This window comes from Salminus brasiliensis, chromosome 22 (genome assembly GCF_030463535.1).
Source record: "Salminus brasiliensis chromosome 22, fSalBra1.hap2, whole genome shotgun sequence".
NCBI lineage: Eukaryota > Metazoa > Chordata > Actinopteri > Characiformes > Bryconidae > Salminus > Salminus brasiliensis.
Window position 1 is genome coordinate 5,025,564 of NC_132899.1, and position 17,292 is coordinate 5,042,855.

Genomic DNA, 17,292 nt, shown 5'->3' on the forward strand with positions numbered 1-17,292 from the left:
CATTGTTCATGTAACATATTTCAATGAAGATACCAATGCTGATGCATGGATGTTTATAAAATGTAGAAATAGGACTGAAGCCGCCTGGATGCTACTTTGAGCCACCAAAACTAACTTTCTAAGATTATTGGCTAGCATAATGGATCACGCCGCGTCCCGTTTGCTATTGGGGTCTTATTACAGGCCACTATAGTATATTAATGTTGAGTTATTGGGCCTTTTTTCACACTGAAACTGTTCAGCAACGTATTATTGTTATTATTATACGATTTTAATCGTACAGCGCCTCCCAGCGAGTTTTGGTCTCAGACATAAAAATGCATTAGATGATTCTTACAAAGGACATCTTAGAAGAATTCAATTCAGTTCAAATGTGTTTATATAGCTCTTTTCTCAAGTCGTATTGTCACAAAGCAGCTTTACTGAGATCCAGGCCCAAGCCTCCTTTGGGCAAATCACGGGTGGAAGAGGCAAGGGAAAAACTCCCTCAGATCGAGAGAAGGAACCAAGACTCGACAGGGGAACCCATCCTCCTCTGGTTGACACCAGATAGCAGAATAAAAGAATAAAACTGGCCAATAAATACCCTCTTTTGGTTCTATAGAGAACCAGGTTTGTGATGCACTTCCTTTTCTATTTATGGGATTTAGCAGATGCTCTTATCCAGAGCGACTTTAACCCTCAGAATATCCAAAACTAGGGTAAATGACCCCAAATTCAAGATACTCAATACTGCGACCCTTCAGAAATGAGCCACAGCAGCTGTAATGCAAAGGTTTACATGCCACACTGTTCCTACTGCCTGGATGTAGAGATTATTAAACAAGCTGCATCAGTGTGAAGAACCTTTTAAATGTTCACCCTCATTCAGTTTTACTACAAAAAAGGTTCCCTTCGGACTCCAAAGTGGTTCTTCTATGGTATCACTCAAAATCGCCCTGAAGGGCCTATGTTTTTAAGAGTGTAACATGATAGATCTTTAGTTTCCTTTGAATTCAGCAGACAGAGTAAGTAAGGCTGACCCATCAGTGCAGTGAGAGCAGTTAGCCCCGCATTCAGGCACACTGCTCTTGCTCTTGCTGCCGCTGCCGCCGCCGTCGTCCTTGACTTTTGCAGTGCCACCCACCTTATGCATGTTAATCTCACTCTAGCTTCCTCCTCCACCCTCCTCCCTGGCCCCCTTTCTCTTTTCTTTCCATCCCTGACCTTCCCTCGCTTTTTTTCCCTGCAGAATCTCATACATTCTGTGTTAGCAGTGTAGACATTCACCCTTTATGACTCCCTCTAAATCCCAGCTGCTGAAATCCTAATGTAAGGATCATATAATGCAGCTTGTGCTTCTCTGGAGAGCCGTTCTGCTGCACGTTCCCTCTGCTGACCCCTGCTCTCAGAGGCTTTGCAGTAAATCCTACCTTACTATAAGTGGAAAATGCATGCCAGCCATGTGAGCCGCGCCGATTTAAGGCATAAGGAATAGCTCTGCTGTCCTTAAGCGGTTAAAGCATTCCATCTTTATTTAATGGCCAATAAGACCTGCTTCAATTTTTAAAGCCCCAGTGCCAGAGATGGTATTGAGCTGCATTGCACAGGAATGCAAGTGGCAAGTGGGGGGTTGTCTTTACTGCTTTGAGTGCCTGCAGTTGTGTGTTCATGAAGGTAGATTTTATATATTTTGGGATTTTTGTATATATCAGGTTTGACAGATATACTGACGTACATGCACTATATGGACAGAAGTATCGAGATGCTGATAATCAAGGTTATTAATAAGCGTTAATCCTGCTTTTGTTGGAGTAACTGCCTCTACTGTCCAGAGAAGAAGGCTTTCTACTAGATTTTTCAGCAACAAGAACCCCAGTAAGGTAAAGGTTGTTGATGATCTTCATCCCACCTCATCCACAACTCCCCAGCCCATCCCAAAAGTACTGGATGGAGCTCCACCATCCATTATTCCAAGAACACAGTTCTTCCGCTGCTCCACAGCTCAATGCTGGGGGGCTTTATACCCCTCTACTAGCCCACGCCTGGCATTAAGCATAGAGCCAATAGGTTCATGATCTTAATCTGCTCCAGAGAGTCCTGTTCTACTGGCAGTGCTTCTCTACAGGGACTAGACAAGCTGTCTGTGTGCATTTGCACATCTGTGCCAGCAATGGACGCAACGTGAAGTAGCTAAGTGCATTCATTAGAACGGGTGTCCACAAACATTTGTGCACAAAAACACAAAAAATGTTTTTCACTTTTTGACATTGATCTGGTCGTTGTTTTTAACACTGTGTCGAAATCTAATGACCAATAGAAATGCTCCAAAATGACTTGAAATAAAATATTTCTTTTGAAAGAGAGTTTTTCCTTCTCCTGTAAAGTTATCATTTTCGAGATATTAAGTGACGAAATACAATTATTTTTTATTAATATTTCCATTGATGGACAGTATTTATACGCAGGGATACACAAGGGCGATGGAATCCTACCTGTACCTGCAGATCACCACTGAACTTAGTTTTGGTTGATATTTGATACTGATATCTGCTGCTCTTATACTGTGAAAGACCATCTTCTTTTAGTGGCCGTGTACCACAGCAGTGATATGTCTGTGTTTAATTTTAATTACCCGTTGCAAATTAATGTTACACTTATCTGCCTTAATAAACCATGTTGATGAAGTTTACGGGTAAGTGACGTCTACATTTCCAGTATTAGTCTGACGCTCCTACCCACAGTGACTTGCATGTTAATTAGAGCTGGGCCATATAATAATGCATCCCGGCAATAAAATATTTTATTGTAGTACACATTGTTATATCGTGAATATCGTCAGTGCTTAAAGAGCATTGATTTACTGCAGGTTTCATTACAGAGAGTGTAATCAGTCTTATTTAATTCAATAGAGTGAAGCCTATTTGAGTAAAAATCATGTTACTCAGTATGGGAGAGTATTTGGAAAGCATTTCTTTGAAATTTTACACTGTTCGTGCATTTTGTCTACATGACATAATATTGCAAAAAATATTGTATATCCTAATAAATTGTGATATTAAATTCTTTCCATATCGCCCAGCTCTAGAGTGAAGCATATATTGAGTAAAAATCACAGTACTCAATATGGGAGAGTATTTGAAAAGCAGTTTTTTAAAAATGTAATGTTGGTGCATTTTGTCTACATTACAAAATATTGCAAAAAATATTGTATATCCAAAAAGAATTCTTTAAATATCGGGATATTAAATTCTTTCTATAGCGCCCAGCTCATGCAGCATATTTTGAGTAAAAATCACAGTACTCAGTATGGGAGAGTATTTGTAAAGCAGTTTTTAAAAAATTAACGCTGTTGATGCATTTTGTCTACGTGATGAAATATTGTCATAAATATCGTATATCAGAAAAATGTCTTTAAATATTGTGATACAATATTTTCCCATATTGCCCAGCTCTAATGTGAATCATGTTGTACAGTTCAGATAATGTAGAGACTTGGGGTTGAGTGGTGTACTTGCTCAGCTGTGGAGCTGAACCCTAGTTCGTCAAGGGGAGGGCAGTGTTGTTACCCACTGCACTACATACATCATGATGCATTTTGTTATCGTGCTACACAATTTGTTATATCGTTAATATCATATTGTGCTTACAGAGCATTGATTAACTACACATTTCATTGCAGAGAGGGTAATCAGTGATACTGATACTGATGCTCAGTATAGGAGAGTATTTGGAAAGCAGTTTTTTAACTGACTATATATAGTTGGTAGTTTCATATGGCACAAATATATTGCTGCCAAAATGATGTCTTGGTCATTTAGAGCTTTTCTATTGGTCTCTTCATGCGAAGCAGCTTGAGGGTTGAAACCATGGAGAAAACTAAACTGGACAAAAATGGAGATACATGTTTTTCATTGGACAGCAGCGGTATGCCATGACTTGAGGTCATTTTTATGATGTACTCTGTCACACTTACTTTCCTTCTGATGTCTAATGAGTTGGAACAGACAACAAGAACAAGTGGTGGCTCTGTAAAATATTACCGAAAACTGAGAGTGCTGATTATTTGTATTCAGTGTTTCATACATTGCTCTGCACCAAATCCAATTAACCAGTGCTAATTAGGCCTTGTTTGTAATGAGACATTCAGTTTGTTGGTGTTCCTGAAGTGCCGCTGATATTCACAACATGCTCAGAAATGTGTGTGTGTGTGTGTGTATGCATATATAACTGCATTATTAAACATAACCCACGTCTCTTGCAGTAAGAGGGTTTTCACTGTAGAAGCTCCAGATCTCATCAGAACAGATGCAGGTGAACATGAATCCAGTAAAAAGGTTTAAGAGCTTCTCATTCTGAAGCATGTAGTGAGATCTTATGAGCTAGTCTGAAGAACAGAGCTTATATATATATATACACACACCAATCAGCCATATCATTACCTGCCTAATATTGAGTAGCTCCCGCTTGTGCCGCCACAGCCGATCTGACCATTCGAGGAATAGACTCCGCAAGACTTCTGAAGGCCTTCTGTGGGGTCTCGGACCAAGACGTTAGCAGCAGATCCTTTAAGTCCTGCAAGTTCTGACGTGGGGCCCCCATGAGCGTCATTGAGCTTTAGGCGCCCATGCCAGTGCTGCTTGTTCTCCGTTTGTCCTTCCTTGGAGCTCTTTAGGTAGGTACTGATCACCGCATGCTGGGAACACCCCTTAAGACCTGCCGGATGTTTTGGAGATGCTCTGACCCAGTCGTCTAGAGCATCACAGTTTGGTTCTTGCCCATTTTTCCTGACTGGCTGTTCACTTGCTGCCTGTTATATCCACCCCATGGCGGATGAAGCCACTGTTGATGAAGATAATCAATGTTTTCACGTCACCCGTTAGTGGTGCTAATGTTCTGGCTGATCAGCGTGTATATTTAAATATCTCACGTTTCCCGAATGTACATTTTACAGATATTTATATATATATTGCTATCGCCGCCGTCCCAGAATTCCCATATCGCTGCATCCCTGCTTAGAAGTGGATAGAGTGTGCTTGCTGCAGCATTGTTCTGCAAACCTCCCCTCCTCCGTGTCCTTGCTCGTCACTCCTCCAATTCAGATTTATGCATTAAGGTTCCCCGTTTGGCTTCTGCTGTATGAGCGCAGAATTCAGATCACACACCCAGCATGTGTCCCGCATGCAGATCTGACTCTACAGTTGCTTTGCTTTAACCCCTTTGCTCTCTCTTTCTCTCCATCTCGCTCGTTCTCACTCGCTCTCCAGTGCTTTTCACATTACTGGACCTACTCGTATCTGACTTTTCTGCAGTCCGTTGCTTTTCCATGGCTCTGCTTATTCCTGTAGTGTGTCATTACTGTTCTAAGCTGTGTACATGCCTTTTCCCTTCTGTATAGGTTTTTAAATATTAGATTAAATCTATTAATTTCCATGTATCCTAACGCTGGAGTAACATGCCCTTGACCATGCTTTCTATAGCAGCTGGCATCTCTCTGTTCTTTTCTTTCTGTGCTCTTCATCAAGCTCTTGTGTTCCCGTTTTTTTCATTTATGATCGTTCTTTATCTAGTAATTCTCACTTTAACGCAGTGTGTACATTTTGAATGTTTAACAACGCCTCCAATTTGTCTGCAGTGGGAGGGGAGAGTGCTCTGTACGGGCTGGTGGTGGATAAAGCAGTGCGGTATGTTGTTTCTGCACTGAAAGCTCCACCTAGAGCTGTGTTAATGTGATGGTGGGGGGTTGGGTGGTGTGTGTGTGTGTGTGTATATACAGTATATATGGTTGTAGTGGGATTCCAGGGTTTGATAAAAATTCGAAATGGTTGTCAATCACGTCTGAACACTCAAGGTCACGTCGTTTCGTTTGTCAGGTTTTATTTTGTATATTAAATTGCTTGATTTTAAAAACAGTATAAAATGCACAATATTGCACATAGTGAATCAATTGCACTTCTTTAAGGTACAGATAAACATCTAGGTCTCTCTTCACGCTACCGTAGAACTATTGGGGGAAAAAAATCAAATCCTCTGATATTGAAGATAAACAGTGAGATAAGGTGTTTACTCTAGCTGGCAGAAAACAGATAGACTAGAATGTGTGGAGATCATGAGACCAGATGTGCTAAGCAGAGAGTTATCCTGTTACTTCTGGAGGTCATGGTTTCAAGACTAATCCGTTGGCCTTTAGCAACACTTTGGGGTGTGCTTCCTCTCTCCGGCGATGTTCTCGGCCTCATTAGCTAGTGCCGTACCCCGAATGCCCCGAATTTTTCAGTTCATATGAGCCCTGTTCCAGGAGATGTTCTTAGTTAGCCCTGATCAGATCTTCTGTACAAAGCTGGACACAACCTTCGACCCTTTATCTTAAAGTCTGTTTAGACGTTTGATAAGAGAAATATCCTTTATAAAAACTTAAAAACCCTTGTTTTTTTTCCCTTTCTTCCCCTCTGCACTTTATTTGGTCATGCCTACTTTCAATAGTGTGTTGTCAGTTGATCATTTCCGTCATTCAGACACTGATTTCAAACCCAACACAGCTGTGGGGCACCATATCCAAAGAAGAGGACCTGCGTCTATGGTTTAAGGCACTTAATATGGGGCAGTGGTTTCGAGCTCCGGACTATTGATGACAGGGTTGAGAGTTCGATACCTGGGCTCGACAATCTGCCACTGTTGGCCCCTTAAGCAAGGCCCTTCACCCTCTCTGCTCCTAGGGTGCTGGAGTTGGCTGCCCACCACTCCGGGTGTGTGTGTTCTCACTACCACAGATGGGTCAAACGCAGAGGACACATTTCGCTGTTTATAGGACACTGACAAATACTTGCACCTTTATCTTTTTGTCATTTTAAACATCTACCCATATGTCCTTATGTCTGCCTTTACTTTTCGTGTCTCCATTTTGTAGCTCCAGTGAAGCACCGGACACATCAGGTGCTTGTAAAAGCTAATCTAGCTAGCCAAGAGCCTCCACAAGCACCTGATGCCTCCGCTTCATCGGAGCTTCATAGCCGAGCTGTTTCTCTGGGTGCAGATGTTCTGGATTTGGTTTCCCCTTCACAAAGTGGTAAGAGCAGACGTATGGGCGCTTGGGTGGATGTTTAAAAGTTACAGCCTTTAACCTCAGACACAGGTCCTCTTCTTTGGAAGGCAGTGGATAGGATGAAAGTGGTTCTCTGTAACACCCTAATCTTTTTGTTTTTGCTGCTGTTCAAGCTAAATTCTCCAATAATCCGAATACTGAGCATATTATGCTCCTCACTATATGTCCATCATCCCTTCTGTTCATCCCCAAAGTAAGCAAAGACCACCCCACCCCACCCTCCCCACACACACACATAACTTTGTCATGGTAAATAAGGTGGAAAAGAGTTTGAGAGAGTGCTGGCTCGATCAGTCTAGAAGGACCTCTATAGGGTGTAGAAACCGTGCTTGGACCCGGCCTGCACTTTAGGATAATGATGGATCGATCTCTCGATGGTCCGATGTTTGACTCCTTCTGAAGACACAAGAAATGAAGGTACTGAAGATGATCACAGCTTCTGAACTTCTGAAGACCATCTCCACCTTCTAGTGAATCACATTGAGCACATTCCCACTGTCCAGCTTTGCTTTCATTTGTTTTGAGGTTACTGCTTTCATTGCTGCTGAATCAGTGTGTTTAACATGCGAGGTTATTATGTACCGTGGAGAAAAGCAGATGGTGGCATTAATTTTCATATTCCTCATGAAAGCCAGTTTGCTTTGGAATCGAATGTCTGTCGTGGTGATCCATCCAGAAGATCTTCTCCTTTTTTTATTTCTTTCTTTTTTTTTTTTTTTTTTGGTTTTCTTGTCTGAGCTTTTTAATAATCCGGTAAACACTGAAGCAAGATACGTTCATACAGAGTGTTAGAAAATCGGACTTTTAATTTAATGCTTGATATTAAGAATATAGAAAAATAAGTGGTACTCATTTTTTCCCTTTAAATTAGTATCTCAAAGTTAGTAGCTGTATAGATCTTCAGAAAGTTGGGTTTATATAGAAACTTGAAACATAAGTGTGAAACCTTATTTTCTAGTTATTTTCATTCAAATAAGAATGTCCTTCTGCTTGTTTTTTATATTATTTTTCTTCTCCAGTTTTCTACATTTCGAGTCCCATTTCTCATCTCTAAGAGTATCTACTGAGTGTTATTGTGCTTTTGTCTTAATGGTGAGAGTCCAGTCTTGCTGAGATCCATGAGGGAAGGAGTCGCTTTTCTCAATCCAAGTGCGTGAAATTGTTTTTTTTTTTTTCCCTCCTCCCTGCTTATGTGAGACTGAGACCAATATTCAATTCGTCCATGTGATCGATGAACACAGAACAAACATACATAAATAAATAAATAAATAAATAAATAAATGGCAGAGTGGTCAGGTCCTGTTAATAAACTGAGCCGTAAATAGAGATATCGTTATTCAATCATGTGTAAAGAATCGCTAGTGTGTAGATTTGATTTCTATGTATTTAAATGAATGAGGTTAATCCAATCTCGTTTCTCACCTTGCTGATCTGCAAATAGAGGGATTTCACGCTCAGTTTGGGGAAATTAGTCCAAAAATATTCTCCTTTTCTGATAACAAATCGGGGAAAATGCAGCCCCAGTAGGATCCCTTTTTTTTTGTTGTTTTTATTTCAAAGCAAGCTCTGGGACTTCGTAGCCGGGTTCAGTGTCCGGGATCCAAAAACGTAGAATTATTTATTTATTTATTTATTTCTTCTTTCTTCTTCAAATGTAGAATCTTTCTTTTTTTTTCCATTTCACTTTTTTTTTATTTTTTTTTTGTGTGTGACGAGGAGAATGGTAAGATGACGAAACTCCAGAAAGAGTGAGCGAAAGAGCAGAGGGGGTGAGGGAGAGGAGAATGGAGACAGATAGTAAGAGAGTGTGCATGTCCTGCTGCGTGTTCTTTCATAAGAACCAGAGTTTCCAGCGGGCGTGTTTCTTGGCCTCTGCTTTGGCCTTGCGCTTCGGGGTGGAGGTGTAGGCCTCCTGGGGGTAAGGCAGTGAGGGAAAGGGCGAGTCCTCCGCTGAGCACAGCCTCTTCATTAGCGGCTGCAGCTTGTCTTCCTGCTGCTTAAAGTCCAGCTCCACACTGCAGAGAAGGAGAAACGGTTTACTGACTGGACACACTGGAGAGACAAGTTAGACACTTTGCACTTACCTTCGTGTCCCCTTCTCATCATGCTTGGGTCAGGCATAAGCATCTGAAGGCTACCACATGCCAGGTACATCAGGTGGACTGCACGCTGGTTTTTTGAAAGGTGCAAGGTCTAATTTTGTCTCCTTTCACAACAACTGCAGCGTTTAAACTCTGATACCACTGCTTTGCTCCTTTTTTCTGTCAACAACATCCAGTATCTTACAGTAGGAAACAACCACGATCAGGGAGCACTTTCTAATGTCACTCCTGATCTACAGCGGACAAGAACACAAAGTCGAGCATGCTAGCAATTAAAATAATCAGTGTCCAAAAAGCCCCCATTCTCAGAAAATTAGGAAATGCCAGTTATCAGGAACAGTGGAGTACATGATGAGGTCTGGAAGACCAAGGGGCCTTTCCAAGACTTCGAAGCCCTGTTTTTCTGCCAAAGGCCTTCAGGAAGATTTAGCTGGTGCACTTAACAAGTCCTGTTCTGGTTAAAATGGATTTTTTGACTGAAATAAAAGGTATTTTGTTTTCAGATTTCCATGCAAAGAACACCTCCCCAACTGTTAAGCATGAGTGTGGATAAGTCAGGCTCGTGTTGCAGCCAGTGGCACAGGTAGCATGAATACCAACAAATACTGTAAGCAATCATGACACTCTTAAAAATGACAATAAAATAAGTGAATGAAAAGATGGAAAGTAATCCTCAGCTCACCCTTAAAGTCCTCAAGAGGCGCAAGCTAAGGGTTTTCCCATTGGCCCCACAGGCCACAAATGGTTTGTGGTGTTTATAGCTTTAAATGTATATAAACTAGCAAATGGATCTTAAGTGTGTGGCTGGGATGACGGGCAGGTTTGCGTCTCTGCAGTGTTGTAGATGCACGCTGTGATCTGGAGGAAGTAGGTTAGATGAACCAGTGGAACTAAAGCGGATTGTGTATTGAGTTATGTTCGAAGCCTCCCGCCAGTACCGTACTAACCAGGGACCAGCCAGGTTAGCTAAAGGTGGTCAATACTGAAGGTTGTTTTTCCTCAGTCATTTATTAACCATTATTACTGTATCTGTATTCAGTGAGTACATTCATTCAGTGTCACTGACTCTCACTGTGTGCTGTGTCCTATCTGTTGGGCCTGTCTCGACTGGTGTGGGGTAGCCTTAGGGTTGCCTGGATGAGTTTCAGTGAACCAATCATTCATGAAGAACAGTAGTATCAGTCACAACACGCACATTCATGCACAGAGCTACACACAGACAAGCATGCATACATCCACTAGCTACTAGCTCACTCCCTCAGTAGTAACAATAGGACCTGTCTCAGACTTTGTGTGTCTCCCTTTGGTCTGCACTGCACTTCTTTAAGTCATGCCAGTTGAGGTCCTTATTTTCCACATGAATGTCCATTACTCTGCCCATCTTAATGTGACCTCGATGTTGTCAACACAGCGAAACGCACACGCCGAGCTGCGTTTGGCCTCTAACCTGACCTACGTTTCATTTCTTAAAACACACACACAGCAAACTGACGAAGGTGCACCCTAGCGCTCTCTAAACTGTGTTTGCGGCATAACTGCCCCCCCCCCCCCCCCCCATTCCCGACATGACTAATGTTTCTCTGGGAAAACAAAGTATTTTTAGCTAAATTCTTAGCAGCTGGTCACGTGGCTCTTCCTTTAACAGATGGTGGGAAACGGACTACCTTTTGCGTCTTGTCAAGTACAGCATTATGTCTAATTAGTGCAGCATGTTCAGTATAATTGAGTGTTGGAAATAAGGCATATTGTAGCATCTTGATAAGAGTGAAACATACGGTTAATAATCTCAGTTGGAAAATCACTAAAATGTAAGTGACTCACATTATGTAATAAATTAACATGTCCTTAGCCTGTGATTCTAAAGAAAACTTACAGTAATAAACAAATCCAGTTAAAAGGAGAAACAAGAGCTTCTCATTCTGAAGAGAGAAAGTAGTGAGATCTTGTCGGTGAGCTAGTCTGAAGAACAGAGCTCGCTCGGTTCCTCCAGGTTTCTCCTGGACGCCCCCCAGTCCAGCCAGCACAGCGTGGAGGATGTGTTCAACTCCAGCAGCAGCAGCAGCAGCAGCAGCTCACCTGATTTACCATCATTAAGCCCTGATTTACCACCAAACCAGGTGTTGATCTGAGGAGAACTCTAAATAATACTAGACTCCATGAGAGAGGAGAACTTTGGAGATGTTCTAATGATGAACACAGTGATGGAGAACCACCTCCACCACTTTCTGTAGGAGTGTTATTATTAGTGTTTATTCTATATCAGAGTTTTACTGAGGAGATAAACACCCGATTTTCATTGTAATTCTTGCAGGGGACTAAATCATCAAATATTTAAAGCTTGTGTTTCCTTAAGAATCAGAGTTTCAGCATGCCTCCATTGTTTGACATTAAAACGACCAAAAAAAGCCACTTTGATTTCAGTATAATTTATTATTATTATTAAAGCTAATTTCTGAATATTTCTGAGCATTATCTGGTGTTCTTCAGTCCCGTTCAACAAGATCTTGAGACGGTGACAGCATCAATGTCTCTTTGGGCCACATGGTTTGAATAGAGGTCAGATTATTGCCCCTATTCTCTGTGTATAACAACGTTTTTGGTAAGCTTAGTATTTCAACCCAAGTCTTCAACCAATGCAACACTTTTTTATTAAATTATTGGTTATAGATCAGAGTACAGAAATATTAATGCAAAATGCTAGCATAGAAATGCATTAGCCTATGGATCTATGGGTCGTCTATGGATCTGATGAGGTTGAATGGTGGTTATGGAGTTGGTCATACTGGTCAGAATCCTCATGTGGAAGAGTGTTGTGTAGGAATGTGAAGCAGCGCTGATGTTGATGCAGTCTGAACTGCTCTACAAAAAGAAATTAAGTGTAGCCTTTTGTGATCAGCTAATTACAGAGGTTATTACTGCAGTACCAATTAGTATTTGGAACTGCACTAATGGTCTCTGTTCTGCAGCGAATGCGGCGGCGATTTCAGACTAGGCGTGGAGCCTTTTGACGTGGCTAGATCTGTGTAGTGCCTTAGTTCAGTGGTGCTCATGAGTATATGAGCGGGATGTCTCTACTCATTTTGCCCCTCTCCAGCTTTCAGGATTAGCAGTGTCTAAGTACCAGCTATCTGAGTCTTGATTTCTGTCCTGAGCCTGATATCTAATTGTCAAAGCCCCGTCAACGTACAACCCCCAGTTCTTCCAGCCCCACCAATTGATGGGAAAGAGGTGGTCTGGATTCTGAGGCCTCTGAACGAACAGTATGATCACTGCAGTGCTGAATGGTCCCCAGATCACCCCAGTTCCTCCACCCCAGGTCCACTAGTTGGTCCAGCCCCACCAATTGATGAAAAAGAGGTACTCTGGATTCTGAAAGGAAAGTATGACCACAGGGGTGCTGGTTGTACAACCCCCCTCATGGTTATTCACGTCCATGTACCGAAGTCTTATTCAGCTATTCCAAGATAAACACGGCCTTCCATTCCCGTGCACCTTTAATAAAGCCAGTGGCTGTCCTTTGTAGAAGACGACGAGGAGGAGGAGAAGGAGGAGAAGGCCACTGTATTGTCAGAGGGCAGGGTGTATTTCACAGAGTAAGCAATAGTCCTTCTTCAAAGTCTAGTTAACAGTCATGGATTGGTTCTTTTGGGCAGAAATGTCTGCATGCTGTTGTAGTGGTGGAGAAGAGTGGGAGTCATTTTCTTCATTTTCTGACAGTACCTTCAGGTGAGCGGTGGCAGAAAGCCTTTTAACACTGTATGCCCCAAATCCCTCTCCAATATATTTTAGGAGTGTGGCAATTCAGGAGTTGCTGTGTTTATTTTCGAACCCGGTCTCACTGGACTTCTTTTCAGATGTAAAATAAAGTCTCCTTTACAAGAGCTTTCCAGCTTAAGAGGCGGGGGGGAAAAAACCAACAGCAAAGCGTAACTTTTACGTTTGACCAAGTTTAAATTCCTCTGCTTGGCATTTCAGAAGATGAGTTGTGGGAAAAGGCTATTAAATATACACAAGGCAGCAGCGAGCACCGCAGTCCAGAAAAAGATGCTGACTACATTTCTTACATATGAACAACCTCCGATCTTAAAAATAAGTAAAGTAAACTCTGCAGCCTGACGATGTTTGGCTGGAACGGTAGATGCACCAAGAGTGTGCATTTAGCTATAGCTAAAGCTGCTCCATTGAACACTCTTCATTAAGCACGTCTTCTGTATGGGTTGGGTCTTTCCTCAAAGGCCGAAGGCAATGCTGCTATTAACAAATTAATCACAGCGTAGACCCTTGTAATTATGCCCTTATCAATTCAGTCTTAAACTCGCTACCGCAGAGAGAGAGAGGGAGCGAGCGAGGAGTGGGAAAATCACTGATATTTATCTGGATAAGGCTGGAGTGGGTGTCAGAAGCAGCATCTTTAAGCTGCTCACAGATTTCTGCAGTATAACCGGTGATGATGGCTGCATTATAGCTGTTTATCTCTTCGTCTCTGACTGGCTTTCTTTGTTCTAAAGCCCTCTAATCCTTTATGGTCTTGACAGATGCAGGCAGGAGGAGTTTGTCCTTCAGCATCAAACCCCATTCAGTCCATCTGTCATATTTATGTAGAGTTCGGCTCATAAGAATAATATAATGGTTATGGTGATGTCCTAAACTTCTAAATTGGTCGTATAATATAAAAAAGGCTCCACGACTTCCTGCCTGTTCAGCATTTTTTTAAAAATTATTATTATTATTAATTTTTTTTTTTAAAACACCTTCATGGCTCTCTGAGGAGTGGCAACAGTTCTGGGACAAAGAGGGACACACTGCTGCTGTCCCAGTCAAAGTGTGGCCTCCAGCTATGGTCAAATGGCACAGCTTAGACAGCTCTCCACTTCGGTGCAGATTAAGTTCTGTCGCTGTAAAGTAGTTGATTGTCACGCTGGGCAAGGCAGACACCCAGAGACATCTGCGACTTTCCACCGATAAGTAAATCTGCTGTCTGCTTTTCTACTGAATCTAATGACTGGAGTTTAAGCCTTATTCAAGCTGGATTAGGTTTGTGCAGGGATCTGCTGTAATGTACTTTCAATGAGGTGCATGATTTTTTTTTTATTCACTGTAAATCTTCTTACAGTCTTAAAAGTATAAAATGCCATAGTGGCCAGATTACCTTCTGGTGTTCTCCGGATCCAAGTGGTCTCTTAGTAAATAGCCAGTGACTTTCAGCTGGGGAAACGTCTCCGTATCTCAGTTTCTGTTAAGTTTCTTCACTGTCGTGATAATTTGAGCCGTTAGTTAGTATTGGCAAGAATCTGACAATATAATGTGCATCACGGTTTGGGGGTTACAATTCCAAATATCGATATATATTATGATGCATGAAGCAGCAAGGTGTTATTAATATTATAAAGGAAAACACAATCATACGCTGTATGACAAAAGTATTGGGACGCTCGTTCATGTTCATTTTCTTCTAAAATCAAGGGCATTAAAGAGTTTATCCTGCTTTTGTTGGAGTAAAGGTTTCTACTGTCCAGGGATAAGGTAATGGTTTCTACTAGATCTTCGAGCCAAGCTGTGAGGACTGGATTGCATTCAGCGACAAGAGTGTTTGCGAGGAAAGATCAGACCAGCGTTTTCTGGAAGAGTGACGGGTGTAAATCCTCCTCTTCTGACAGACTAACTAACGCACTCTAGGAGCCGTCTGCTGTCGCTGCGTTACGTTTACAGCGAGGCTCTGAGCTAAGGGCAAGCTAAAGTTTTCCCTGTCCCTTTACTTTCCGTTCCACCTTAAATAACGCAACAGTAATGCTCTGCTGTTGTCATGCACACACTATAACTGCAGCGTTATTTAAGGTGGAATGGAGAGTTAGCATTAGACAGTATTATCTAGTATTATCTGTACATAGTACAGAGCATTATCAGTTCAAATAAAGCTCTCTTCTGTTTTGCTCACCAAACAAAGGTCACATATGAACTCTGTCTGGAGTAGTTTTTGATAAAATGAGAAATTCGTCTGCAGCAGCTGATGATAGTGTCTAGTGATGGTGCCTAGAGGACTCCAGATGGCACTCAGGTACAGACAACTATAGGATTTGAAGTGGATTGGGACTTTAGAGGCCGATACCTGATCTATTAGAAGGATGCCTGGAGCGGCCCTCAATTCTAAGTCACTGGATCGGATCGGGATGGGACGGGACGGGACGGGACTGGACGGGACATCCCTCTTATTCATGCAATCCAACAAAAGTACGTTATTTTATTAAGAATAACGCAATGTTGATTCACAAATACACACAAAAAAATTAGACCTCCTCTCACAATCAGCAGTATGATCGCTGATAGTATTTTGTGGATACTGTTTAATTCTAAGCAGAACATCAGAAGAACAGCATCTCACCTTCCAGTCTCCGTGCCAGAAGAAAATGTCTTTAGCATTCATTTCCTGTCTTAATACTCGCCCATGCCAGATAAACCGGAGAACATCAGCGGAGCGCCAGGCCAGAACATGTCAATATTTCATTAGCATCTCGCAGCGGAGCGCCAGGGCTCAGAGCACTCAGAAGAGCTGCTGTGTTCGCATCTCTCTGGACCCCTCCATCTCACCCCTCGTCTCTCGCAGACCTGAGCTCCTTCTCCCGGTTCTGCTGCTCTTCCAGGCGCTTCTCTTTGATCGCCCGCCTCGCACACCCACAACTGTTGTCAAAAGAAAAGAGCCTCGATGCGTTTTGCTGTTTCTAAGCCACTAATTAGAGAAAAGCTTTTGATAGGCGTACGCATCCCCTCTCATTGCCTCCGTCGAGGAGTTAGAAGAGCGGCTTAGTACAGCTCGCTTTCATGTGGCATTGTGGCTTTTTCAGAGGGAGAGAAGAAGTTTGATCCTCCTCTGCTTTCTCCTCCTGTAAGCTTGTTATTGTTCTTGCCCTGTGCTTTTGGTTTCGGTTAATACATGGCAACACACAGCGCGGTTAAGGGGTTCTAAAGGCTCTGACTAATTATTATTGCCTGGGTAAGATCTCAAGCCTATTGTCGGTGGACTTGTGCGTCTTTGTTTAAGCATTACGTGAATAAATGATACTCCTCCATGTTTACTTTAGTTGATCTTCAATGAACTCTTCTAGTTTTTAGCATTTGGAAACGCACTTGGGTTCCCTTGGTGGAGAATCATTGATCACCGACGTGTTAGATGTTGATCCTTTTACAAGCACGGACCTGATTCGCTTGGATCTGATGTATAGGTCGAGTCCTAGCGCTTCCAGCCTCTGCATACTGTGCCCTATTGCATGCTGGACGATTGATACACGATGCAGCAAAGCGATAAAGGAAAACACCACCGTGACAAAAGTATTGGGACGCTCATTCATTGTTTCTTCTAAAATCAAGGGCGTTAAGTGTGGATCCTGCTTTTGTTGGAGTAACTGTCTCTACTGTTCAGGCAATAATAATGCTTTCTACTTGTTTTTTGGAGGAGCATTGCTATGAGGATTTGATTGCATTCAGCCGCAAGAGTGTTCGTGAGGTCAAGATACAAAAAACGGCAGAAAGCACGTTTACAGCGAGGCGGAATCATCGACCGCAGACGTGTTGGATGTTGATCCTTTTACAAGCACGGACCTGATTCGCTTGGATCTGATGTATAGGTCGAGTCCTAGCGCTTCCAGCCTCTGCATACTGTGCACTATTGCATGCTGGATGATCTCCCAGAGGTCAGGTTTAGGAGTAATGTTTGGCATTAGTGAGGCACTGAAGTTCTGAACTTCTCCCACTGATTGGTTCTTGTGCCTGTAGTTGCCATTGGTTCATTCTGAGGATCTGGATTGATTGATTGACTGCCATGTCAGTTGGATCAATTAAGCAGGATCAGCAGACTTGGAATGGAGACCAGTGTTATCTGTGTAAAGTCCCAAGTGTGCTGTCTTATCCAGAGCACTGGCTAATTAACACCAGCAGTTTGGCTACAGATATTGTGTGAATCCGAACATCAAGGCCAATATTGGTGATATTGATCTGCAGATGCCTTGCATAAGTCAGTATTACTGTACATATTGCACGCTCAATGCCGCCAGATCGTCCAAATATGTATGGGGGTAAATATTTGACTGGGCATTCTGCTCCGTTGTGGCTCGCTTT

General features: G+C 42.3%; 2 protein-coding genes across 2 annotated transcripts in view; one reads left to right on the plus strand and one right to left on the minus strand.

Moving 5' to 3' along the window:
* The window catches only part of dock1 (dedicator of cytokinesis 1), a 357,310-nt gene that overhangs the window by 150,433 nt on the left and 189,585 nt on the right, over positions 1-17,292 (plus strand). The gene's annotated exons all lie outside the window — the stretch shown is intronic.
* LOC140544470 (inhibitory synaptic factor 2A) overlaps positions 7,312-17,292 on the minus strand; it is a 56,572-nt gene continuing 46,591 nt past the window's right edge. The window contains exon 4 of the mRNA XM_072668000.1: positions 7,312-9,096. Within this exon, the coding sequence (XP_072524101.1) occupies positions 8,913-9,096 (184 nt within the window). The 3' untranslated portion in view covers positions 7,312-8,912. The remainder of the gene's footprint in view (positions 9,097-17,292) is intronic.